This window comes from Talpa europaea, assembly GCF_964194135.1.
Source record: "Talpa europaea genome assembly, chromosome: 4".
NCBI classification, from domain to species: Eukaryota; Metazoa; Chordata; class Mammalia; order Eulipotyphla; family Talpidae; genus Talpa; species Talpa europaea.
The window spans coordinates 26737673-26765141 of NC_140070.1; the positions used below are offsets into that span (position 1 = coordinate 26737673).

At 40.2% G+C, this 27469-nt stretch overlaps 2 protein-coding genes across 4 annotated transcripts in view; one reads left to right on the plus strand and one right to left on the minus strand.

The window, feature by feature from the left end:
- VEPH1 (ventricular zone expressed PH domain containing 1) overlaps window positions 1–27469 on the minus strand; it is a gene marked incomplete at both ends in the record, with an annotated part of 188363 nt that overhangs the window by 131520 nt on the left and 29374 nt on the right. For all 3 annotated transcript variants that reach the window (XM_084231249.1, XM_084231248.1, XM_084231247.1), the window contains 2 exons: window positions 4850–5059; window positions 10403–10569. In XM_084231249.1, coding sequence (XP_084087375.1) covers window positions 4850–5059; window positions 10403–10569 — 377 coding nt within the window. The remainder of the gene's footprint in view (window positions 1–4849; window positions 5060–10402; window positions 10570–27469) is intronic.
- On the plus strand, window positions 20362–25347 carry PTX3 (pentraxin 3; the record flags this gene model as incomplete). Its single annotated transcript, XM_084231381.1, has 3 exons — window positions 20362–20491; window positions 20925–21326; window positions 24734–25347. 3 exons carry the CDS (start codon window positions 20362–20364, stop codon window positions 25345–25347), a joined length of 1146 nt encoding a protein of 381 aa, XP_084087507.1.

Consider the following 27469-nt stretch of genomic DNA (forward strand, 5'->3'; position numbering starts at 1 on the left):
TGGATGTAAGTGCTGATAGAATGTAGGGGGACAGAGTAGACTGGACAAGTAGGAACTAAAGCCAGACAGGGAGGATGGGGCCAAGCCCTGGTGTTCAGATACTACCTATGGGTAGTGAGTGAGTGAGCCAGCTGAAGACTTTGAGCAAGAAGAAATGCCTTGCTCTACCATTGAACTCCTGTTGCTCTCTCCAGTGGGCTTGGTTTCCATTGTATAGCTGCTGCTGTCATCTTGTTGTTGTTACTATCAGTTAAAATCATATATTCTAGGCACTGTGTGAAGGGATTTATTAGAGTTTTTTGGAAGACTGGTTGGGGCCTGACCCAGAGGAGCCACGAGAAGTCACTTTGGCTGTTGTCTGAGAGTCTCCACATTGAAGACAGAAAAAAGGACCTGTTATTTTTGCCATATTGAGGACATAGTGATAAAATAAGAGTTCTTAGTTATGTTTTTGCCTCAAAGAGTGAAAAGCACAGAAGCAGGTAAATATAGTGTGATGGAGAACCAGGGTGTCCTTTTCTGGATGGGGCCCATGGAGCACGCAGAGCCAACAGTGTTTAAGTTGCCCCAGGAGGAGACTCCTCTATTCCTTTGGCCACCCAGTCTTTCTCTCCACCCAACAGAAGTGCTTTGGATGCCAGCACATACCTGAAAATGGCCCATGAGTCACAGAGCTCCCACACATACTATAAGACTATCAAACATTGTTTCATTTAAACTTGGTCACAAAGAGATCTCTGGGTAACTTGGGGGATAAAGAAAATAAAGCTCTGTAGGGTTTTATGTTTTGTTTTGTACAATCACTCTCCTCTGCTGAGTGTAACGCAGATGGAAAATTGTGACACAAGCTGTTGCCCACAGTTTGCCCACCCAGATGGGCCCTGATTACAAAGACAGGCACACCCTGTCCAGTTCCCTGAGCCAGCCCCACAATTTTGACACTTGGCTGCATACAAGCACAGAAGGGGATGTGTGAGTCCATTTATAACTAATGCAATTGATTTCACATCCCCAGAAACACCCCTCTTGCTCTTAGTGATCAATAATGGGGTTTGCCAGAAATGAGATAACCAGGGAGGGAGCTAACAGTAGGCTCCAATCAGCCACAGATTGTACATTTCCAAAGTTGGAGCAAATATTCAAATTTGGATTGGCCATTTTACATTTCCAAAATCTTTTAATTCCCAGCAATGAAAGTATATGATACTTAGAAACCCTGAATACATCTAAAATTTTTACTTTGGTGTCAAATATAAAAATTGAAATTGAATCATTTTTAGGTGGGATCAGAAAGGGGATCCCAGAGTCTGAGGTCCTGTGACTGTCTTATCATTAACACCTTACATATTCCAAGTCTCATATATTCCCACCATGTCCCTTTATCTCTTTAGAGACCAAGCTTTCTATACATTAAGTACAGGGCATTTCTGGGCATTTCAGGGCATTTCTGCTCCCTATTCACAGAAATTTCTTACCCAATAAGTGCCCAGAACACCATCTCAAATTCTTCCCACATGCCTACCTAGCAATGGACTTCATTAATTTTCTGTGTTCTTTGGGGATGATAATGGGTAGAAATAAACATACATACATATAATGTGCCTGTTGGTTTTGGTCTTTAGGAATATGACTCCCTAAAGTTTTTTTTCAAATCAAATAGTTAATAACTGCTTAGACTTCTGTACTGATCCTTGGGACATCTGAGTGAGAGCACTTATGAGAAGTAGTTTCTAACAGTGATGTTTTAGAAATTAGAAACAAATAAGAAGGGGTACCATTTCTGAGAAATGGAACCTGGCTGACAGTTACAGGTAATTTTGTCAGGTTGATCCTCAATGAAATGGAATAAAAAAATATCAGAGCCAGAATCCAGAGCAAAGCCACTATTTTTTGAGGAGAGACTATAGAACCAAGGTAATTAAAGGACTTGAGCTGCAAAAGAGACTGTTTCCAACTTCATTCTTCCCTACCTTCTTCATTAGCTGAGCACATGGAGTCCAGATGACATGTTCCAGCCTCCCTTGCAGCTAGGTATGGTCCTGTGTAGCTTTGCTCCAACTAGCCAATAGGCTCTGTGTCTGATGTCTGGAAGATTCCTTTTCCCTGTTTTTCATCCTGCTAGCTAAAACAATGACTTGGTGTATGTAGATGAGTAGCTGTCTAAGGCCATGAGGTGGAAGCCATGTGTTCCTTAGTCCATGCAAGGATGTCAGAGCCACAAATAAGAGGAGCCTGGATCTCTGAAATATAGAGCTCTAGACTCATAACTTCTAGACCACCTTAAGTTTCAGAGAAATAGATGTCTATTTTTAAGTCACTGTTTTGAATTTTTTTTCACTCTCAACCATACCTAATCTAAACTTTTCTATCAGTGGTCTAAAAAAAGTTTTATTTTTTTATAATAAATTTTATTTTTATATTCCCCATACAATTGCAACCCCCCCATTCTGACACCAATCCCTCCCCTCCCGCCCCCCACCCCCCCAAAAGTGTCTCTGGTTCATAGTTTTTTGTTGATTTTGATTTTCACTTTCTTATAGTTATTCATTTTCCTGGTCCCTTATTTAAGTTTTCTAGATTCCTGCTATGAGTGAGACCATCCGGTATTTTTCTTTTTCTTTTTGGCTTATTTCGCTGAGCATGATCCCTTCCAGTGCCATCCATGTTGCTGCAAATTGCATGTGTTTATCTTTTTTGAATGCTGAGTAATATTCCATGGTATATATGTACCACATCTTCTTGATCCAGTCATCTATTTTTGGGCATTTGGGCTGTTTCCAAAGCTTTGCTATTGTAAACAGTGCTGCTATAAACATAGGTGTGCAGGTGCTCTTTGGAATTGATGTTTCTGTAAGTTTTAATTGATTAGCATGACTTGGGTTAATGGATGATCCATTTTATGTCAGAGACCTCAGATACTTATACATGAACAGTTGCATGAGATTCATACTGGTAGAGGGATTCCTAAATCTAGATCACTTGTGCTCTTACCTTGGCGATTTTGACTTAATAGGTATTCTATGAGACCCAAGAATGTGTATTATTTGAAAATCTCTTCATGTAATCTTGATATCCAGATACATTTGGAAAGGATTTGATCAAGAATTGCTATTCTCTGCTGAGGAGGTAAAAAATATTTTTCTCCCTAAATATAGAAGCGTCCAATGGGGCAGGGGAATGAGGGGGTGAAAAAAGAGAGAGAGAATGAGATGTGATTCTGATATTGTGAAAAGTAATTCCCTTGGCTATTTCAGTCCCCATCTCCTCCCTGTACTTACCTAAAGCCACATAATTGTCACTGAGTAATTTTCTCTCAGGTTAGCCTTAGTTCAGACAACTTTCAGTGACATAATGGCTTGTGACTAATGTTTGTTTTCTTTACAAATTACACTTTCTGTGGGGAGTTTAGTCACTTCCAATGTGCATTACTACACATTAGTGAATCATAAATGCATTTGCAGCAAAAAGGACTACCATTAAAGTACAAGGGAGAGTATACTTTGTAAAGATTCCAGGGCCTGCACATCAGAGGTTGAATGTTTTGGTCTATGCAAAGAATGACCAAGTCAGCAGATTCAATCAAACAGCTGTCAGCTGCATTTGGCCTAAAAATACTTGGGCACACCAGTGGGTGCTCTTGGCAGTAAAGATGATGGGCACTAGAAAGTGGTACCAGAAGGCAGATTGTGGCAGGCATGAGATGTTCCCAACGGCAAAGGCTACAAAGGGACTTTATTAGGCAGCATGCTCATATCCAGGCAACAATTTTACAAGATCCACTCTCACGCTGATGTATGTGCTGTTTCGGGGCTCAGTTCCCCCTTCATCTGGGAAGCTGGGGAAGAAAGGTACTCTATCACTGGGCTCTTGCCAACTCTCATGAGGAATAAAATATATTTTTAATTTTAAGATGAACAGATTTTTAATTTTAAGATAAAATTTGGAAATAAATGCCAACAGTATCAAAGACCTAATCTAACTGACTAACCAGCTATCCCAGTATGAGTCCAGGAAGGTCATGTAACATTTGCAGTTTTTAGTTTTTTCCTGTGTAGACTCAAAGGGTTGAGGTAGAACTATGAAATCCCTTTTAAGAGTTGTCTAAGTTTATCTTATGGTGAATTATATTATATGTAAGTGTTTGCTTTCATTTTAGAACAAAATCCTAAATTCCAATATAATATCATCAGTAATATACATATGTATTGTGCTCATGTACATACTTGAATTTCTGGAAAGTCTTCTAATTACTTCACTTATCCAGGTTCCAGATTCTTCCCCTCCCTGCCCCTGCACAAGTGCTGATAGCATCCTATTGTTCTGCTACAATATTCCACTACTCAAATATTTAGGTTAGGACTTCTCAGCCTTCATGAATATTACTTCACCCTCCCAAGTAACATCATCTAGGGGGCACAAAATGCACCGAGACTAGGCATTTTTGACAGGACAGCTAGGGGTTCTTATTAATAGGTGGTCTCCTGAGACTATCCATACCTTTCGTATACTGATGGTCTCCTGGGTTAAGCAGAACTGCAGTCAGAAATGACATGCAAATCTTTTAGTGGTTGTTATTACAATGTGATTTTGAATCTATCCTGGTCCTGTCTCCATTTTAACCTTTTCCCTTTCTCAGATGATACTCCAGCAATGAAATTCTCACTTCCAGAATTTTCCATGTAGCCCTCTTACGTTGTTTCCTTGACCCAAAGCCCACTGACCATGCAAAAAGTTTGAAAGAAATGGGAAACCTCAGAAATTCTAGGAACAATCTGTAGGCCATAAAGCTCCAATGAATTAAGTGCCAATGAAATTTAGGAAAATGAAGAGGAAAACAACCCAAACTTACTTCATCTACATGCCCAACAGCTCCATAGATCCGTGCCATTTGTCCGATGAGGTAGGGGGATCTCTCACCAATCTCCTTCAGCGCTGGAAGGAAGTTGTTCAGAGCCGCTGGCTCATAGGCCACAATCTCCATGAGGATATTTAGGATGATGTCATGGTGGGTTGAATCCTTCAAATGCCTGACTAGGAAAGGAATGCACTTCTGAACCACCTGCAAAAAGAAAGAACATGAGGAGTCAAGAAAGAGAAATGGAAAAAATTAATTAAGTCAGATTTCAATTTAATTTGTTGTTATTGTTTTAAATCTGAACTCAACCCTTTTTTGGTTTATACCCTCAATGGAACTCAAGCAAATCTTCCAAGTTTAGAATTTAAAATGTATGATAAAATGTCAGAGGTTTTCAGTTTTGCTGACTTTCCTTTTAATCTGTGTTCTTCTCTTGAGAAGTGAAATTTTAAAAATGCTTAGGACCTCCCTGTTGGTGCATGGGGTTAAGATGCAACCTATGAAGCTATCTGCAGCCTCTGCAGCATGAGTTTGATCCCCAGCCAGGGAGCAACTTCTCATGGTGCAGACCTCTCCTGACTCGCCTGCTGCTCCTCTCAGCAGTTTATTTCAGTCATTCTGCCTGTTCTGTTCTCCACTCTCTCTCTGGTGAATCCTCTCACCCCCCCCCACCTCTGGCCTGTACCCCAGTTCTTGTATAAACAAACAAATAAATAAATAAATAAATTGTTAAAAAAAATGCTCAGATGCTGCTATTCATAAATCAAGTTTTGCTGTGCTATGCTCTTACCAGGAATGCTATATATCTTTCCTCCAAGCCACTACCAGAGCTGCAATTTATTTATTTATTTATTTATTTATTATTATTATTATTTTTAAGCTTTTTTAAAAGATTTATTTATTTATTTATACAAGCACTGGGTACAGTCAGAAGTGTGGGAGGGTGAGAGAATTCACCAGAGCCAGAGCCGGGAGCAGAGCAGGCAGAAGGTCCGAGGTACACTGCTGAGGGGAGCAGCGGGTGGCAGGAGAGCTCTGCGCGCCATGTGGGACCCTCCTCCGGTGGCCGGGGAGCAGCCGGGGATTGAACTAGTGCCGCAGCGGCCGCAGGCAGCTTCGCAACCCAGTGCTCAACCGCTGCGCCACCGGGGAGGCCCCAGAGCTTCAATTTAGAGGACAATTTATGTGTATAAGCCATTCTTGTTGACAACAAACAAAATATTCAAATTGGAGAAATATGGTTTGGGAATATTTAATAATAAATACAAGAAAGGAAAAAACTTCTAAGTATTTGAATTTTATATTTTCACCACAAAAATGTAATAAGATAATGAAAATTATTAAGGTAAAATTATTTCCACCACATTCCCATTACAGTATTTCCTTCTAGATTTTTAAAGCATTTGTGAATATCAGGGTACAATAATCTTTTTGTGGAATGTGAACTTTCTGTGGAATAAATGTGACATTTTTGTGGAACAGTCACTATGTTAATACACAGACATGTGTATCGAAAATTTAGTGAATTTCTTTTGTCTATTTTGAGGCAAAGAACCAGAAAGGCAACCACTCACATGTCTACTATGCCATCTTCTGTTTGTTGGTAGTTTTATTTTTTGATTTATTACCTTTTTGGTAAGGTAGACTTGAAATGTAGCTCCCTGCATTAAAACCCAATCTGATACACAGCTCAACTGCTAAACTCTTAACCTAGTCCCTGCCAAAACCTACTTCTCCCACCTCCCCCCACCATCTCAGGCTCCAAGTGTCTCCTTTCTTCATAAGTGACACCATTATCTGCTAGTTTCTCAAGCAGAGAGGAGGGACTCATTCTTGACCATGTGTCCTCTAAGCAGCAGCCTCACTGAGCAACAAGTCCAACTGATTCCACCCCCAAATATCCCACAGATCTAACACTTCCCTCCATTTTCATTCACCTCCCTATTTGTTCATTCTATATATTTGTTGAGCTCTCCCTGTCTGTTCTAGGTGCTGGGTTTATAGCCTCTAACAACCTGATGGGTTCCTGGATTGTAAATTCTACAGGGTCAAGAATCAATTTTAATTTGCATCCATTGTGCACCCAAAACCCAACCCAGAGCCTGGCCAGAAGGTTAGGAACCAATTAAAGGAAGGCAATTCTAAATGATTTTGTAGGGTAGCACTTACATAATTCCACCCTCCCACCTCATTGTACTGAATAGTTGTAGATAATAAACATATATGCCCTCATGTGTTGTAGACAACATAATAAGGACATAAATGAAGTCAATTTTGAGATAACTAAAACTATCCTACAAATAAATATAAAATTGCTATTTATATCCAGCACTTGGGAGGAAAGGACAGGATTAGTTTCTGGTAAAGGCACACACGAACAACAGTTGCCTAAAAGCTGCCAGTGCATTTGGGGCAGCTGTGCAAACTTCGGGGGAAGCCATGAGCTGTTCCTGGCACAACAGGCAGAAGCATGGGCCAGCTGTCCTGGGTCAGGCAGCTACTTCACCTGAGAACTTCAGGAATGGAAAATGCTTACACATTTCCTGCCCCCATTCTATACAATTTCATTCCCCCAGTCCTTCCTCTTCATGTCCTATTCCTGGAACACCAGGATCTCTGTGACTTCTGCTTCTTTCTAGTCACACCAGTTTTTAACCATTTTGCTTAATCTCCAGCTGTGCATTACAAGCCATACAAGAGTGTCTAGCTGTTGCCCCATAATGAAAAAAATGTGAAGGCAGAGTGAGTGCAGGAGCTAGAGAAAGAGGGAAGAGGAGGTTGGAAGAAGAGGAGGAGAGAAGCAAAGTGAATTTAAGAGAAGAGAATGCAGTAGAATACAGAGGGGAAAAAGAAAGGTAGAATGCTGGACACAGTGGAATACACAGAAAGATCGAAGAGGAAGGAAGCTCTGAATGATGAAAACTATTTACTAATTAAACAAAAGTTTGTTTTGCCCTAATTTCCTTTAACCCAAAGTTTATCATGATGGTGAAAGAAAAGTTAATTATGATAGATACATCTTGACATTTATCATTCATGCAAAGGAAATGGCACTTTGGGCTTTACGTGGATTATTCTTGGGTTAGGACAATTTTTTTTTTTTTTTTTTTTTTATTTATCAAACATAGGTCACATCCTTGGGCTCATTTCTTTGGTACCGTCTTAAATTGCAGGGAAGGCCTTGTCTTTGTTGAGAACAGAGCAGCCACTCAGACAGCATAGGTGGCCCACAGGCAAGCTGACAAGGCCATGATCCCCTTCCCAGGGGCTCTTGCAAAAGCTTCCAAACTAGGTCCTAAACTCACATCTCTTTCCCTTCCATTCAGCCTCCTCACTTCCACTAGAGTCTTTCTAAATTAAGCCAAGTCTCTCTAAGAGACCTTCAAGAATTGCCCATGGCCCATGGCCTCCCCAGGTCTTCAGGGATGTGAAGGTCTGCTGCCTCTTCCCTCAGGAACCCTCTGACCCAGCAGCCACCTAGTGGCCTGGACAGACAGAACTCTCATGTTTTCAAAGCCAGGTTCAAATAAAACATCTCCATTTCTGGTAGACTTCCCTCCCATCCCTCCTGTCCTTCCCCACCCTAACCCCTCCCTCCCAGCTGGGACTAGAAGGCCTCAGATCACACACACTCCAATATTCCCGCTGCTACATAAAATGCTCTGCCCCCCCCCCACCTGGCACATAACAGTGTGGGGGGCTGGATTATAACAGTCTGGGAGGCTGGATTTGCATTTGGAAATTTTGGCCTCTGCAGAGGGAGCAGAGAAGTAAACCTCACTCCCTTTTCTCTCTTCTCCTTTCTCCCTATGCTGGCTTTGCAGGGACCCTCGTACATCTGGCATGTGAATATCCAGCCCACATACTCAAGCTCATCTAGGTCACCTTGGGGCTGTTGATCCACACTGTTGGCATGGCCTGTTCCTGGGAGAGCAGACCCAGGAACCCGAGCTGCACAAGCCCTGGAATGGGCTTGAGCCCTGGGAGGAACTCTACAGGAGAGGGTCTCCAGGCCTCAATGATCTGGACTGTATTTAGCAAGCAAGGGAATGGATAGAAACTGGGGTGTGGGCACAGGCGGGTCAGACCAGAGCTTTCCACAGCAATCAGCCCAGGAATTGCCCTGTCCTGTCTCCTCTGGTCCTTCCCACAATCATCACTGCCTTTTTGTGTTTCCACAGTCTGCTGACAGGTTTCACATCTTGTCATTGAACTGAAGTATCATGGACATGTCCTCTCCGCAGGCCATGGGGGAGGTGGGGCTCTCTACCCTCTATGGCACCATCACTTAATTGGTGGTATGGATTTTAAATTCTTATGCAGAGAGTAAAAGGTAGAGCTACTGTGTGTGCACATGCATTTGTGCATGGTGTACATTTTCCCTCTTAAATTAGTCCCCAGGCTTGATTTTTTCTTTTGACTAATTTGCCTAACATCAACAATCTCTATAGATCTCCAGATACTTATAAAATGACTGTTAATATTTTCATTTTCTACTTATTTTCACCACCCTGAACAAGTACATATTTTGAACACTGTGGTTCTGCTTCGAAGAGTGTATATATCCCATCACTCATCTTCTGAGTGTTCTGTAAAAGTCTCCATGTTTTAAATAAATACCAAATGTGACCTCTGAGTATTGTTGGCCTCTGATGGGTGCTGCAGGATTAGGTATGTGAATAGGAATGCTCTACACTGCTCAGAGAAAATTCTAAAATGGGACTATCCTTAGGGACCAGACCAAAAAAGTAGGTCTGGACATTAATCACTGGAGGGGTAAACTTGCCACTTTCTGCCACATCTCTGTGTGGCTGGGGCTAGAAGCCCATGTCCTTGGGATAATAAAAGAGGTGTTCACACATGTTACAAAATTCTGTTCCTTTTGTTGGCAAGGTGACAGCCCGATTTATGGCAGCCATTTGGAAAGTTGACCACTCAGTCTTTCCAATGAATGAACCCTAAGGATTCTCTGGAGGTTCCATCCATGAATCACTAGCCAAAAACTGCCTCTTTCATGCAGGAAGGACAGTTTCCTGAGAGAGGGAGACCAGAGGGCAGTGATAGAAAACAGCTCACTGGCTCAGTGGCCACAACGGAAGCTTACAGGTGGGTGGAAGTGTATGCCAAGCCAACTTTGAGATCACACAGACTAGTCAACTTGACAGCAAGGATGTTTGTTCTCAAGACCAACTGTTGGTCCTGCAACCTAGAAAGCCAGGTCCTCACTGGTCACAGAACTTCTCAGCCTCCATAATCACATAATAAAGCTCTTTATATATTGATATCTATATCTACATATCTCCACATACACATAGAGGTCTTTGTATACAAGCACACAAATCCCGTTGGTTATGTTTCCCTGGAGAGTTCTGAGACAATGTCCAACTTCTGCCATCACCTCCTCACTTTTATGATGCTAGAAAAGTGGATGTGTGCTTTCATTTAAAGATGAGACATATGAGAGAAGAGCCTTAAACACACATCCTGTTCACACTTGCAGAAGCACAGCTGGTATGTGAATGATCATGTATGCACTGCACTTGTTACCTCCTGTTGCTTCCTCTTTGCTGCTACATGCAGAAGCCGTAGAAGATAGTACTGCTCTGCTTGCTCCAGCTGAGACATCAAGGCCAAGAGTTCTGTCAGGTGTCTGTTAATTGGCCGAGGCTGCTTTTCATACACAGCAGGCAACACCCTCAACAACATGGCATTCCCTGTGGAGGAAACCACAGAATGAATGATGACTATCAGCCAACAAGCAGTAGAAATACCATTATTGTCAGTGCAATAACCTTTACAGTTACACACACATTAAATAGCATGGACTGATGATCGATCAAGTCTTCTGCTGAAAATAATAGTACCTTGCTCTGAAAAATCATTAAAGCATGATTTAAATGGATTTTATAAAATGGAATATTTTATGATATGATCGGTTTCATTATCTAATGAAATTTTTCCTGAGTAAAGCACTTTGGGAAAGAGGAAAATTTGACAGTTACCAGACCACACCCTTGAGAAGGAAACAGTTCTGAAAAAGAATTTCTGACAAGAAACAACAACTGAATTCTGCTTAAATGAAAACAAAGCAATGCCCTAAGCATGGATCTAAACGGAACTCAACAGCAACAGCAAAAAGTGCCGAGGAATGCATCCTGTTCCTGAGAGACAGAGGCGCGAGGCAGACAACTGACATCTGGAAACTATGCTTGAGTTTTATGAATAGTTAGAAAAGTAGCAATGCAAATTTAAATCCCCAATTTCTGCACTATTTTAAGGAAAGTTTAGATTCAGCTTGTTTGTCACACATGATTTGCCTCAAAGACATGTATAGACAACTGGATTTAAAATGGCAAAACCTCAAGAAAAAATATTACATAAGCTTACAGGGACTTATCTGCAAACATGTGGGAAACATCTGCTTATCAATTTATGGTATGGATTTTTTCTCAAAATCGTCTCAAATACTTAAATGTGTTCAGGGAATTGGCTTTTAGGGATTTCTTGGACAAGCATTTTCTTGCTTCTATTTACTTTAATTTTGGCGTTGTATATAGAAAGTACGGAGAGAATCAAATAGGCAACAATAACACATATGTGGACCTTTAGAAAATGGTGGGGACATGATATATACAAAGGATACTTAGATCTGAAGATTGATACAAAGGACATTTATAACCGAGATTCAAAGAAGGCCAGCATTTTCGGAACATTAGTGACCTAACTTAACAAAAGGGGTGTCCTGGTTCAAATTGAATGTATTTGGGTGACCATAAGTAATGACAACTGCTTTTTCTACATGTGGGTCATAGAATTAGAAAACATTTTTTCTTAGCCATGCGCCCACAGAGCACAAGACATTAGAGCTTTTCTTCTGGATAATGTTGTGTCCATAGGAAAACATTATTTTATTTTATTATGTTTGCTTGTTTTCTGTTTATTTTTGTAAGACCTTTTCCTCCAATGATCAGGAATTTTAAATGTAGTGCCCAGTCTGTACAGAGCACATTAGCTCATTGAATTTAGTTATACGAATGTACTGAGCAACTGCTGAAAAGGCCATGATAAATAGGACTGGATTTGGAACGGGAAACAGAAAACTGGTGTAAGTCTTCTTGGTACAATACTCACTAAAGAGCCGTGCAGGGGAAAACCCCTGATGAATCATTTTTGGCTTACTTGAGTTTCAATGGAATGATAAAAAAATAAATACCTAGGAATTTTTGTTGAGTTAGAAACTGATGAAGACACTTTGGTGTAGAAATCCCACAAATTCCATTCATAAATTAATGCGTATTTCTTCATTATGAAATAACTTAAGCCATTAAATAAGTGTTGGCAATAATATAAGCTTTTGTGCCCACTGACCAGCTTTGTCAAACCTGAACTTAAAGTCATCCTTGCTTCCATCCTATTCATCTCCTTTTCTCCCCAGAGTTTATCATCTTCATGAATGCCTTTATACTTTAATTGCATGTTGTATATACCAATAAGAATTTTACAGTGTTGTGTAGTTGGTCACACTGACCCTATCCAGTGGTGAAATTTTTTGTGTGACTTAATGACTTTTGATAAATAAAAAAAAATTAATGTTGTTTTACATGCTTTAAAATTTCCTATCAATAGTATCATACTATACAGATCTGTTTGTAGCATTTTCTGCCCCCCTACATATCCCCACCCTCCAATTTGTCATGTTTTATCCCTAAGAAATTCTTTCATTTATTCTCACAGCTGCATGGTATGCCATCGTGTCAATATGCAACAATTACTCATACACTCCATGGTTAAAAGACATTATATTATCTTTACTATTTGCTTTTTACCAACAGTGCTGCTGCTTTTATACCATCTCTCTGTATATAAAGGGGAGCTGTTCCCCCAGCGTACTGCTTCTAAGCTTTTTAGAAATCACCTAAGCATGTTGTTAAAACATAGATACTGATTCAGCAGGGTGTGGGCAAGGCTTGAAATCTGAATTTCCTATGAGTTCTCCAAGATGCTGATGTTTCCTTTGTCACAATTAAGTGACAAAGCAGTGGGTTTGTCCCCAGTGGTTAAGTTTCTAGATGCTCTCAAATTTCTTTGCAAAGTGGTTATATTTGTGTTCTATAGCTAGTCCTGAATAACACAAATTTGTTATCTTATATAGCTGTAGTTCTGAATTTTGAAGCGTGGCTCACTGGGTTACAATCCTGGTATTTTAAGAACTGGGCACATTCTGGAGGCTTTAGGAGGGAATCTGCTTCCTTGGCTTTTCTGATTTCTAGAGACTACCAGCTTCTTTGGTTTGGGGCTCCTTCCTGACTCTTTAGAGTCAGCAGCGTTGCATCTCTCTGACCTCCCTTCTGTCATCACACCTCTTTGTGAATTCCTCTGTTGACTCTCTCCTCTACTTTTAGGGACCCTTGTGATTACACTGGGTCCATCTGGGTAATCTTGGACTATCTCTCTGTCTTACATTAATTCCATCTTTAGTGCAATGAAATAATATGTTCACAGGTTCTGGGGATTAATATGTAGGCATCTGGAGGGTTAATTATTCTGCCTGCCACTCTGATTGTAACAGTTCACACACCCACCAGCTATGTGTGTTTGCTGCTCCTCATCCTTGCCAGCATTTGATTTTGACAGACATTCATTTTTACCTTCTGATGGGATGTGGCATGGTATCTTTTTTGTGGTCTTAATTTTCATTTCTTTTGTTACTGAGGAGGCTGGATACTCTTGTGATATGTTCATAGGTCATTTCCTCTCGTGTGATTTGGCCATTAATAGCCATTGCTTATTTCTAGTGGGGATATTTATATCTCCCTACTGATTTGTAGAAGTTTTTTTTTATGCTGAACATTAATTTTTTGTTTGTCACTTTAAAATTGCAATCTTAATGTAGTTGATTCTTGAATTTTCTTTATTGTTTATTTTGTTTTTGAGAAATCTTTCTCTACCTGAAGTACATAAAAATATTCTTTTATATTTTCTTCTAAAAGCATGATGGTTGTATTTTTCATGTCTGTATTTATTCCATTTGTTATTTAATTTTGAACTTATGAAGAAGAGAGCTAATTATATATTTTTGTGTGCATATAAGCAATTGTCCCACCTCCATTTATTGAATGGCCAATTGTTTTTCTTCTGACTTGTGAGACTCTTTTCACATATAAAGTTTCCCTGATGTCTCAGTCTATTTCTGGGTATCTATCACAGTTTCACTAATTATACATTTTCTTAATTACAATAACCATAACAGATCATTATATCTTATAGAGGAATTTTTTTTTACATTTTGCTTGTCTGCTTTTATAAATTTTACCATTAGTTTGCCAACTTTTTTAAAAACCAGATTGGGATTGTTTTCACATTGAAGAGGCCAATTTGTGATAATTAACATCTTTATGAATCTGAGTTTTCCCCTTCAAGAACATGATAGCTCCTTCCATCAGTGTAGACTTAATTTGTTTTTCATTGGGGTTTTGTGATATTAAATGTACCTTATATGTCCTTTGTTAAGTAGATTCTTAGGTACTCATATTTGTTATTTTATTATAAATGGAAGCTTTTTTTTAAAGATATTTTCGATTTGTCTGCTGGTACTAGAAAGTAACTGATTTTTTTATGTTGATCATTCATCCAGCAAAGTCTGGATGAAGTCTCTTAGATTTTTCTATAGACAGTCACGCATGATTTAAGCATGAGGATACATTCTAAGAAATTAACCATCAGGCAATTAGGTCATTGTGGCACAGAGAGAGTCCTTACACCAACTTCAATGTAGTAGTATAACCTGCTATACTACTACACAGACACTGTATAGACATGTAATTATACAAATACTAGACTATTTGTATAGAGGCACTATTTGTGCCTCTAAACAGAAAAGGTACAGTAAAAATGTGATATAAAAGATAAGAAATGTTACACCTGTGCAAGGCACTTATTTATGTGAATTGAGCTTGCAGGATGGGAAGTTGCTCTGGTAAGAAGGTGAGTGAGTGAGTGAATGTCAAGGCCTGGGAGGGACATCACCGCACACTACCATGACCTTTGTAAATACTGCACACTTAGGTTACCCAAAATTAATTTAAAAACTTCTTTTTCAAAAAAATTCTTTTTTCAAAAAATTTCTTTTTCAATTAAATCCTAGCTTCTTGGAGATTTTTTAACTTTATAAACTTTAATTCTTTTCACTTTTTGATTTTTTAAATAACAGCTTAAACCACAAACACGTTTTACAGCTAGTTATAAAAAATTATTTCTTTATATCTTTGTTCTATAAGCTTTTTTCTATTTTTTAATTTTTTTATGTTTTAAACTTGTTTTTTGTTATAAACGAAGAATCAAGTCTACACAAGGTGGAATTCAACAATAGCACTGTTTCCACCTCCATACCTTGTCCCACTGAGTGTCTTCAGGGCTGTGACTGGCATAGAGCTGTCATTTCCCATGACAACAACACCTTCTTCTGGAACACGTGGTCTGAGGGACCTGCCTGAGGCTCTTCTTTAGGTGTTTCTATTTTCAGGAATGTGTCCAAGAAAACAAATTTGTTTCTTTTCTTCATCATAGAGTTGCTTAGAAGCAGATTATTCACTATGACTGCTCCTCTCTCAATGAAAAACTGGACTGGTGTCCATGTTTTCAGACTTTTTATGGTGCTTGTTGAGATCTGCAAAATCTGCTAAACTCTGCATTGTGATTTTCTTTGGGATTCTTGTTTTTCTTCTCCTGCATTTCCCTTTCTCTTGCCTCTTCTTTATGCATTCCTGTTCTAGTTCTAACTCCTCATTGGTCAACCCTCAGGAAGCTCTTCAATGACATCCTCATCCACATCCAAGGTAAAGTTGCTTGCTATCTTAACCACAGCCTTGGTGATTTCTGCAACCTCCTCATTCTTGGCAAATCCTGTAAAGTCACAGATGAAGCACTTTAGTGTCTTCTCCCAGATGCCACTCACACACTCCTTGGTGACATCAGCCCAAGACCTAGCAAGGTTATTGCTGCTGTCAGAGATGTTGTAATCCTTCCAGAATTTGCATCAGTGTCTTCTCATCTTCTCAGTGTCTTCCTCAGTTGCTATAGTCGGCAAAGGTGCTCCTCAGGTAATAGGCCTTAGAAGTTGTTATCATTTTTTCATCCATGGATTGGATCAAAAAAGTGGTATTTTGAGGAAGAAACACCACTTGATATTGGAATGAAGATCACCAGTTAAAAGGAGGAAGTCAGCATTATCAGCAATAAGCAAAATCTTGAAAGGCATGTTATTCTCCAAACAGCACTTCTCCATTTTTCTGTCACAGCAATTCACGAGGGATCTTAGAAGAGCTAGGTCATCCATGACTCTAGCTGCTCCTGAAAGACACTGGCAGTGGGTGCTTATTGATATGCTTGAAGGCCTTGGGGTATCCACTGTGCCAGCACACAAAGGGTTTAATTTGGAGCCTGTGACATTGCCCTCCAAGGAAGAATGCCATCCCATTCTTAAAAGCCTTGAAACATGGCACTGACTTGACCTCCTTATGGATGAAAGTCCTTTCAAGCATCTGTTCCCAGATTAGGAAGTTTTCATCCATATTGAAGATTTGCTCTGGCAAGTAAATTTTTCTCCACCTTCACTTATTCTGTAATTTCCAGAAGTTTTCCAGCTGCTTTGTCATTAGCACTCACAGATCACCACTCACTTTCACATTATGTAATGAGTGATTCTAAACTTTCAAGCTATTCCAAGCTAGCAGTAAATTCAGCATCATAGTTGGGTCCAGTCATTTCTTTCAACATCACAGACAAACTTTTTGCTTTGGTCAGCAAAGCTTTGGTTAGAAGGTCTTGGTTGCTGAGTGGGATAAGCTGCTGTGTCTGGTCTTCAATCCACGACATTAGGAGTTTCTCCATCTACTATAGATCCTTCACAAATTTTTGTTAGTCTTCTTGCTTTCAATGAAAGACATCCTTTAGGGCCTCCCTGGTGGCGCAGCGGTTGAGCGCTGGGTTGCAAAGCTGCCTGCAGCCTCTGCAGCGCCGGTTCCATCCCCGGCCGCGGGGCGAGGGTCCCACATGGCGCGCAGACCTCTCCTGCCGCCCGCTGCTCCCCTCAGCAGTGTACTTCAGTCCTTCTGCCTGTTCTGCTCCCTGCTCGGGCTCTGGTGAATTCTCTCACCCTCCTGCGCTTCTGACTGTACCCAGTGCTTGTATAAATAAATAAATAAATAAATCTTAAAAAAAAAAAAAAAGACATCCTTTAACAGCTTCTGTCTCTTGGTTCTCATTATTCAAGTTTGTAGCTACGGAGAGGGACAGACCTGACTGGCTAGCAATAACTATCACTGACTTTCTAGTTTTGTAGTCTTTAATCACATTTAATTTCATTTAGATTAATCACTCCTATGGGAAACATTGGTAGTGGATTTTGTATGCTTAGGGGCCATAACGAAAAAAATGGTATTAAATTAAGCACACGTCCAAAATAATGCTATCAAGAAACACAAGATGAATGAGACGGCTGCCTGTGGAAAATGCTAGTACATGGCAGCCCTGACATCACAAGGCAGTAGGCATTTACCACCATCCATCATGTATGTGGTCCATCCCTGACCAAAGGGTCATCACACAGAGCACGACTATATATCCAATCAGCTAAGAATAATTGATAATTGCTTCTTTCCTTCTTGCCTCTCTCCCCTCCTCCCTCTTTCCCTCTTTTCCTTTCTTTCCATCCTTATTCCTTATGTCTCTTTTTTTGGTCCTAACTTCCTAGCTGAGACCTTTGATATTTTGATGAAGAGTATCCATGGATATCCTTTTTTTATTCCTTTTGGTTAAACACTACGTTTCTAAGAATTCACATTAATATGTATTTGTTTTCATAGGTCTTTGGTATTTACATTTTAAGTTCCTCTTTCTTAGTGTGAACAGAACGAGTGATGAATTTTAATAAACAATTTGTCTGCATCTGTTGACATAATTATATGAATCTTTAAATTGTTAATGTATTAAATTAATAGACATTCTAGTGTTTAGTCAAGCTTGCAGTCTTGAAATAAACTCAACTTGGTTATGGTGCATTTTTATGCATCTATCTCTGGATCTATTTGGATAGTATTTTACTTAGAGCTTTTGCATCTGTATTCTTAAATGAGACTGGTGTACAATTTTCTTTCCTTATACTCCCCATGCTTCTTTTTGGTGTCATACATAGACTAGACATCTAAAAAGAACTTAGTGCATTCCTGCACACTATTCTCAGGAGCAGTTTGAATTAGATAGGGATTATGTGTTCCTTGAATGCTTGTGTCCTTGAATATTATCAAAACTTCTGGTCAATGTTGTACATATTTAATTATCTCAAACTTGAAATTATATTTAAGTTTTGGTACTCTTAAGTAGGTTCTATTTTTGACATTTGAATGATCAGTAATGAGAGAAGTGAATTTATAAGTTATGAAAAAATTGGTTAAAAATCTCCCTTCATGCCTATAGATTTGTCAATTTCTCTTTATAATGTTGCCAATCTTTGATATATGAGAAACTACATTATTAGATAATTCTAAGAAATCTTCCTGATAAAGCATATTTTTGTTGCAATTATTCTTTTTTTGCAAAAAAGAATTTTGCAAATTATTTTTGGCTGCTACTAAGATAGCTATGCTAACAATTTTAATAGCACTTGTCTGGTATTTTGTCCCTTCTCTCCTTTAGGTTTTTTATATTTTCAACATTTTTAGACTCTTATGTTTTATGTCTCTTGTAAAAGGTGATATATAGCTGGGAATTTAAAGTTATTCCTATCTGACAACCTGTGTCTCTTAACTGAAAGTTTGTTTTCATTAATATTTATGGTGATTATTGGTATATTTGGATTTATTTTGACCACATTATTGTGTGCTTTTTGTTTATCTTGGTTTGTCTATGTTTTATTCCTTTCACTGCTTTTCATTAAATAGATCAAGTTTTTTTTTTTTTTTTTAATTCTCTCTCTCCTATATTTGGACATTCTATTTCCTTTCGGGTTTGGTTAGGTTGGCAGCTGTCCTTAAAAAGATAAACATTACTGAACTAACAAAGCAAACCTGATTAATTTCTTTATTTTCCTCTGGAATGATGAATTTGGAATAATTTATGAACTGAAGAGCACATTTTAGATTATTTTCTTATACCTTTCTTCTAGTTCCCTAATATTCTCTTCAGTTTTGCCTGCTTTGCATTTTAGCCTATTCCTGGAGGGTTTTTTTTTAAATTTCAATTAACCTTTTACAACCTAAAAGTTATATTTGGTTCTTTACAAAGCCTGCCTAGTCTTCTTCTTTTGACAATGTCTTTCTTTTATCATGTTTCCTATTTCTACTTGTAGCTCTTAAATAATTTCAAGCACACCCATTTTCTAGTTTCTAGCTGATGTTTTAAGTAAAGTTCTTGAGGAAGGAGTGCCTAATTCTTTTTGGTTCTGATGATTCTCATTACCTCATATGTTTAAACATTTTTTTATTGTGAATTTATTTTCACTATGGCTGATAGTATACATTTGCATCTTGAACATGTGTAGGAAGGTCCAAAGTCACCAACTCTTAGAGCCCCTATAGGAGTTCAGTTAAAGAGAGACAAAGTAACTTCTCTCTTGTCCTGCTAGGGCAGAGTGAAGCTGACCCCACTGAAATCCATATGTCACTCTCCGAGGGTCCAGCTTTGGGTGAGGGTCTCATCTAATTCCCCAGCCTGGCCTAAATTTTGCTCCCACATGGTTATTCTAAGCCTAGTGGAATAATATTTCCACATTATGCCAGGTTGTGAAAAGGAACATGTCTAGTATCAGTTTATTCCTTTCCCCAGCTCTTTCTCATTTAGATTTAACCAGTTTTGTGGTGTTGTTATTTAAAAAATGTGTTTATAGAAGTATGTTATCCTCCAGGATTAAAGATGGGATAACTAGATGTGAACTTGGCTTCTAGAGCCACAGAAGTTCTTACAATGTGGGTTTATCTTGGGAATCAGATAGGAATTTTCACAGCTATGACCTGCAAAACTGTACAAAGGAAAAGTGAGCAAAGTTCTATACATAAAGGAATGGGGGAAATAAAAGTGCATACAAAATGCTGGGATAATGATCTTACTCTCACACCTCCACCCCTGAAGGATTCCTCTCTTAATCCTTCCTCTCCCTCCCTTCCCTCAGTGCCATCAATTCAAGTTACAACAGTGATTCCTCAAGAGACAATCTCAGTCCAGTTCCCCCCCCCCTTTCCCCCCCCCCCCCCACCCTCCTCCAATTAATCTGACTGTGCAAACCTTTGTGGTTTACTATTGCGCAATGTCTCTGTCTCACTCCCCCATCCCCCTCCCCCCAAATTCAGGGAACTCCAGTTGCATGGTGCCACCGGCATTACTCATTCATCCCCATTCAGACTCCCCAGCATTTATTACGGGCTCTGGGCTCCCGCCTCTCACTCTCTCCTCTGCTCAAATTCGCTTGAGAGCCTCTTGCTGTGGGAAGTCGAGGGAGAACTTTCTCTTCAATCATGCATCTCTTGGCGGTTCTGTTGTGTGCGCTCTGGTCTGCAGTGTCTGCTGAGAATGCCGATGACTATGGGCTCATGTATGTGAATTTGGACAATGAAATAGACAACGGACTCCATCCCACTGAGGACCGTAAGTTCATTTTAACCGTTTCACTGCTAACTCCAACTTCTAGCCACCTCTTTGGGTCTAAATTTTATGCATAGAGTTTGTAGCTAGTGAAATGAGCTAAAACAAAACAAAACAAAAAAATCAAGCTTGCTTTGCAAGAGACGCACTTTAAGAAAGGGGGAAGTTTCAAAAAGTTATTTCTATCACAGATGCCTAATAGTTTGAACCACATGAAATAGCCGGTCTGTCCCTGCTTTGAGCTGCATGAACGGCTACTGCATAGAGTTCAACTTAATATAAACTTGTATGAACAATTTCCCTCATTCTCGAGATATTTACACGTAGCTTTTCAGAGGTGCCCTGGAAGGGCAGGGGTGCTGGGCTGGGCTGCAAAGAGATCACAGAGGGAGGTCGAGGTCAGCTTTTTGCAACGATTTATGTGTCCGCGCTCTAGCCACACCGTGTGACTGCCGCCGGGAGCACTCTGAATGGGACAAACTCTTCATCATGCTGGAGAACTCTCAGATGCGCGAGGGCATGCTGCTGCAGGCCACCGACGACATCCTGCGCGGCGAGATGCAGAGGTTGCGGGCGGAGCTGGGCCGGCTGGCGGGTAGCCTGGCAAGACCGTGTCCGCCTGCGGCCCCCGCGGAGGCTGGGCTGGCCGGGGCGCTGGCGGAGCTGCTGCAGGCGAGCCGCGACGCTGGACTAAGGCTGGCGCGCCTGGAGGGCGCAGGGGAGCAGCGCTCAGGACAGGCGGGGTGCGCCCTAGGAGCAGTGTTGGAGGAGCTGAGGCAGATGCGCGCTGACCTTCACTCGCTGCAGGGCTGGGCTGCCAGGCGCTGGCTGCCGGCAGGTAAGGACCGGGTCTCTGCTTTGTTCTCCATGCAACCAGTGGGAAGACTTGCAGCAGGCTGTGAGAGCTTTAAAGGGGAGTCAGTCTAGGTGTATGGACACACATGCACTCTCTCTCTCTCTCTCTCTCTCTCTCTCTCTCTCTCTCTCTCTCTCACACACACACACACACACACACCCCTTGAGGTTTCATGAGCCGTCACAGATCTCCGACACACCACACAAGGCACAAAAATGGCTTTACAAAATCTTCCCTAGCCCAAGGCAGCCAGAAGATAGCAGTGGACACAGCCATCAGAGTCCTGAAATAGAAAGTCCTGGCTGACACCTGATCCCAACAGGCACTGCAGGGGCTCTATTGGCTGGTGTGGACCCTGACCTTCCGTTAGGAATTTCCACTTCTTCTAATTTTAGCCTGCCTCTCACTTTAGGGGAGCTCTGGTTCCTCCAATCTGTTTTTTAAAAATTCTTGGACTGGTTCCTCCTACCCATCCCTTTAATTTTCAAAGAGTTAATGAAATCCCCGGATTCACGTAGCCCACAAGGTCAGGGGAACTAGCACATGAGCTGAGCGTGTAGGTTTGGGATAACCCACAGCTGAGAAATCCAAAGTGGAAGAGTCAGATGCAGGAACAAGTTGGTACCCTGGCCCCATCCCGCGGGAGGATCAGGGCCAGACAGGAGAGAGGTGGTTCAAGCAGAGGAAACTTGTCAAATTTGCCCGAATCTACATGGTTCTCCAAATGCAAGCCCACATGGGCCTGAAATAATGTATTTTAAAGGTAGTTAAAAGACATGAAGAGAAGATTTTATAAGTAAAACTTTCTAAGAAGTGGTTATGTAACCATCAGTTGTGGGTTGTATTAGAAAATTTAGTGTCCTACGTAAGAAAATATAACTTACACTTTCCCTGAGAATCTTGGAAAAAGAAAACAACTCTTACTGGATGGAGCAGGACAAAGAATCTAAGGAAGAATCATGTGTGAGAGTGTGTGTCATTTAAAATTACAGAAAATACACCAGGACAGCAGTCTTTTCTACATATTAGCAAACTCATCAATGTACAGCTTATTTTCTAAAGTATCTAGTAGGGCTTTGGGCCCCGGGGGAAACATAAAATAAAATGTATAATAGATCCTCAGTGTAAGTGACAAAGAGGTAGATAGATGATAATTCTGTGGCTATCTTAATGGGTGAAATTACTTATCTTTTTCAATTCATGTAGTCATTGTACATATTTCATCAGAAAAACTGAAGAATTAACATGAAGTTTCATATTTATACCTCTGCATGCTAGTTGGAGCAGAAGAGGGACATATTTCATTTCTGAATTCTAAAATGTTAATTCATTACATCCAATAATGCTTTACCCACAGGCTTTGATTTCTCCTCTCTTGGTTTCCTGCCAGCTTGGCTCCTAAGAGATTCCTAATCACTCTGTTGTCGGCCTCCTAAGAACCTGGTTTTAATTTTGTTTGGTCTTTGATAATGTAATCAGAAAACCCTATTAGTTAAAAGCCATTTCATGAGAGAGTTTCTGACATTTTGAAGAGGTATCAAGAGCCTCAATCACTAGTCCCCAAAAGAAGGTGCAAAAAACCTGCCAACACAGTTCTACTCCATGAGCGCACAGAGCCTGGGCAGCCATAGAGGGGAAGCTGGTCTCCGAGAGGCAATCAGGGAATGCTTTGGAATGCAATCCCACTGCTGGGTCTATTTAAACAGGAAATCAGTTAATTAGATTGCAGTGGGAGCCCATGTGAACACTGCTTTACTGAAACATTACAGAACTATCTCAAATGCCTGTGCATATGGGTGATCTTTTGTTCTATGAGCTTTGTTTGATTTAATTAACACAGCCAGAAAAATGGACCTACCAATTTCATTTGAAAAAGGAATCAATGCCTCATTAAAGATTAATCTAAAAAAAACTTCAAAAATTCAAATTCTTCTGTGACAAAGTTAAAGCCTAACTGTGACATGACCAATTTTGTACTTTGTCATTGTAGTTACTCTCATAGATTTTTCTGAATTTCAGTATCTTCTTTGACTATTTCTTGGGTCAAATTTGTTAATGTTTTTTAGGAAAGAGCCTCAGCCACTTGTGGATGTTTAACCAAGGTCATCACACTTGACACGGATGTTTGATTCCTGCAGGTTCTATGTACCAGTTCATTTTAAATGCTCTGGAAGCTGGCTTTCCAAAGCTATCTTAAGCAAATCTTCTTTAGGCCGTTCTAAATGACTACCGAGCTCTAATTTAGATTTTAAAAGTATTCTTTCTTTTTCTGGTCATTCATACATATGTTAGGGTGGCATAAAACAGCGCTCACCTGTTAAAGGTTTTAGCACATCATTTCTCTGATACCTAGAAGGACTTCCTTTGGCATCTCCAGATCCCTGAGGGCTGTGATCTGGAGATGCACAGAGGTGAAGTTTACTAGCTTCCAACTCCCAAGTTTGAAAGTCTCTTAAGTACTCATTAGTAGAAATATGTTCTCCATCAGGCCCCTTGGGAGAATGCACTCTTCCTTAAAGATTCTCTATTAATGTTTTAGTAGTATTTATAAGCATGTGGACAAAGTAAGAATTTTTAGGCATGTCCTTGGTCTACTGTTTCTTTTTGAGGGTTATGTCTTGCTTACAGACTTGCCGACTGTAAGAGGGAAGATGGAAGCAACTTTAATAGAGAGATAGCTATAGACCAGGCTAACTCTACACCTATAGATAACTGTAAACCTAAAAAGATTATGGGCTCATAAAAAGCCACATGGCTTAGTATCGGTGAAACAACCTGAATCCCAGTCTTCTGGCCAAATCCAGGGTTCTCTTACCATTAGGAGACAATGGTGTGCTGGTGAACGGTGTCACCAGAATGCCCCAGTGCCAACCCTAGTTTTGCCACTTACTGGCTCTGAAAGCATAATCAAACAACTAGCTTAGCACATTCATCTGTTTCTTCCATTTGTGAAATGGTAAATTTAAGACTATCTTTTAGGATTGGCATGAGCATTAAAATAACATTAAGTCACTAAAACAATACATGTTGACAGGGGCTGGCTAGGTCGAGCTACATCTATTGGATTTCACAGGGTTTTTATTCCAGAACTTCATTAAGTTGCAAGAGAAACAAGTTTGGCTCTAAGTTCTTGGAAATAGGTTGGAAAATTTGTCTCACAGCACACCTCTTCCATTTCGATACCTCATTGAGTACAACAATTAGCTTTCCTTACTTTGGTTTACTTTGCTCTACAGTGATTACATTTGACGTTCCTCATGTGATCCTGCATCTATTTTTCAATGTTTTAGCATAATCATTAAAACGCTATGCTAAAATGCCTAAATGCAGGAATCACTTCTAAATGAATTCATATTTTCTCTCATATTCTCATTATCTTGCTACTCTAGGTTGTGAAACAGCGATCTTATTCCCAATGCGGTCCAAGAAGATTTTTGGAAGCGTGCATCCGGCTATCCCAATGAAGCTGGAGACTTTCAGTGCCTGCATTTGGGTCAAAGCCACAGATGTTCTAAACAAAACTGTGCTTTTTTCCTATGGCACGAAGAGGAACCCCTATGAGATCCAGCTGTACCTCAGTGCTCAGTCCATAGTGTTTGTGGTGGGGGGCAAGGAAAACAAACTGGCTGCTGAAACCGTGGTTTCCCTGGGCAGGTGGGCCCATCTGTGTGGCACCTGGAGTTCAGAGAAAGGGCGCGGGTCCCTGTGGGTGGATGGTGACCTGGTAGCCACCACTGTGGACATGGCCCTGGGGCATGTTGTCCCAGAGGGAGGAATCTTGCAGATCGGCCAGGAGAAGAACGGCTGCTGTGTGGGTGGAGGCTTTGAGGAAGCCCTGGCCTTTTCTGGTCGACTCACAGGCTTTAATATCTGGGATAGAGCCCTCAGCAATGAAGAGGTAAGAGAGGCTGGAGGAGCGGAGTCCTGTCACATCCGGGGCAATGTCGTTGGCTGGGGAGTTACAGAGATTCAGCCCCATGGAGGAGCCCAGTATGTTTCCTAAGTATTGTGAAACTCTACTTGAAGCCAAAGAAAGAAACTCACATTTGAAACGCATGCCAGTTGGGAGGGTCTGAAACACTCAATGCATATTAAGAACACTTGAGACTAATGAAGGGGAGAGTTGAGATCAATCTTTATTTATCTTGGCGAAATACTGAATAAACGATTGAAGGGGAGACATCGGAGAAGGCTTTGGGGGATATTGTTACTAGACTTTATGCCATGGTGCTTTCAGATTAATGTGTGTCTTTGTCAGATAAACTCAAATAATTAAAAAGGACTGTATTATTGAACAGAAGGACAATTGTTTTACTTTTCTCTGGTTAATTTTTATTTTTTGGCCAGAGATGACTTTTACATTGGGGAATAATGAAATAACATTTGTCATCTATTGTTCATTGTTATAATAAGGTTTGTACCTTATTATTTAAAAAAATCATAAAACATATTTATACTACAATGTGACTTAACAGATACAAATGTAGTTTATGTGTCATAATCAAATGTCACTTTTTTTGAGAAGATAGTTATATAAGTTATATTGTCAAATGGTTTTGTATTAATTTTATTAAGAATATTTTTGTAAAGCTCTACTGTAAATAAAATATTTTATAAAACTAGCCCATGTCATTTAACTATCAATTTAAAATATATTTTGGAACAAATCCATGCTTTTCTGTTTTTTCATCAAAAGCAGGCAATTAGTTTTCAGGTATGAATCTATGATGCTAATAGTGATAGTTAATATTGTTAGAAATGAACTATAGAGTTATTTTAAATTTATCAGTCTTAATTAAGAAATGTATGTTGATTAAGTCAACTCATCTTTTTGGGTCTTAGCTTTCTTCATGGAGAAATCAGGAATTGAGAAAATAATGATCTCTAAGGTCTCTTCCAGTGTGATGTTTCCAAGAACATACATAGATTTCTGTCCTGTGTGGCACAGGAAAAACTGCAAATTAACAGATTTCCCTAGAATTGTGTGATGCCTGCAGAGATGGCTCAGGAGTGTGACTGGGAAGATGGAAGACTCTGGAAAGAAGCAGCAACTCCTGCCCTTAAAGCACATCCCATTTTCTTACTTACATGTGAATGAGCTCACAGTCAAGTTCCTTCAGACTGCAGAGGGGAGGGAACTCTCAACCACACTGGTGCTCTATAGAGGTTATCCAGTCTGACAGAAGAACATCACAAAGCCACTTCTGACAATCAGCTGAAAATATGGTAGAACTTCAGTGATGATATGTCTGTTTAACAAAGGGCCTGAACAAGACAGATTGCATCCTGTTCATGAGGCTCCAGAGGTCCTTATCCTTTCTAGATCTTCTCAGTTAAAGGAAGGTTTAGACTCTTAGTGTCTTTCAGCAACAAAATTTCAGGAATCCAGGAATCTTTGAAGATTCTCGTATTGTCAGTATAGCTTCATTCCACTTGTGAGACCCACAAAGCCAGACTGGTGGGTTTTTAGGAATCATTTCCAATAGGAGTTCTCAGGCCCTTGGAGATGACCAAACTCAGGGCTGCAGGCCCAGTGGCCGTATGTAAGTCACTGTCAGCCATTTTCTGTATGTGTATGCTCAACTAGAAGAAGAAATACTGGACCCAACCTTAAGCAGAGAGTTAGTCGCCCTGTTGATTCCTTCCAGCATTTTAGAGTGAATTAGATCTGCTCAAGAGACTCACGGGGATGCAGGCCCAGAAACGTGCAAACTCATATGCTGGCAGACTTAAATTCAGGGAGCTTTTAATTCTTATGGGAATTACATGTGGAGAGGAGAGAAGAAATAAATGGAAGAAAATAAAGTAATTATCGGACTTATAAAGGTAGAATTTTCATTGCAACAGTGCTGAGTCAGGATAGAGGTTCCCTGACATCCACTGCCCTCTCTTCCTGAGACATAGAACCCTGGTGTTAATGGTGCATGTGGCCACTCAGAGTGAAGGTTATGTTCTCAGGCTCATTGCAGCTGGTAATGGTCCTATAAGTAGGTTCTACCTGGTACTGAAATATTGACTAGTTCTTTTATCCCTCCCTTCTTCTGACTGGAATATGGTAACGATGGCTGGAATTTCAGCAACCATCTTAGACCATGAGGTTCAACCAGGTAATGTAGAAACCTGGG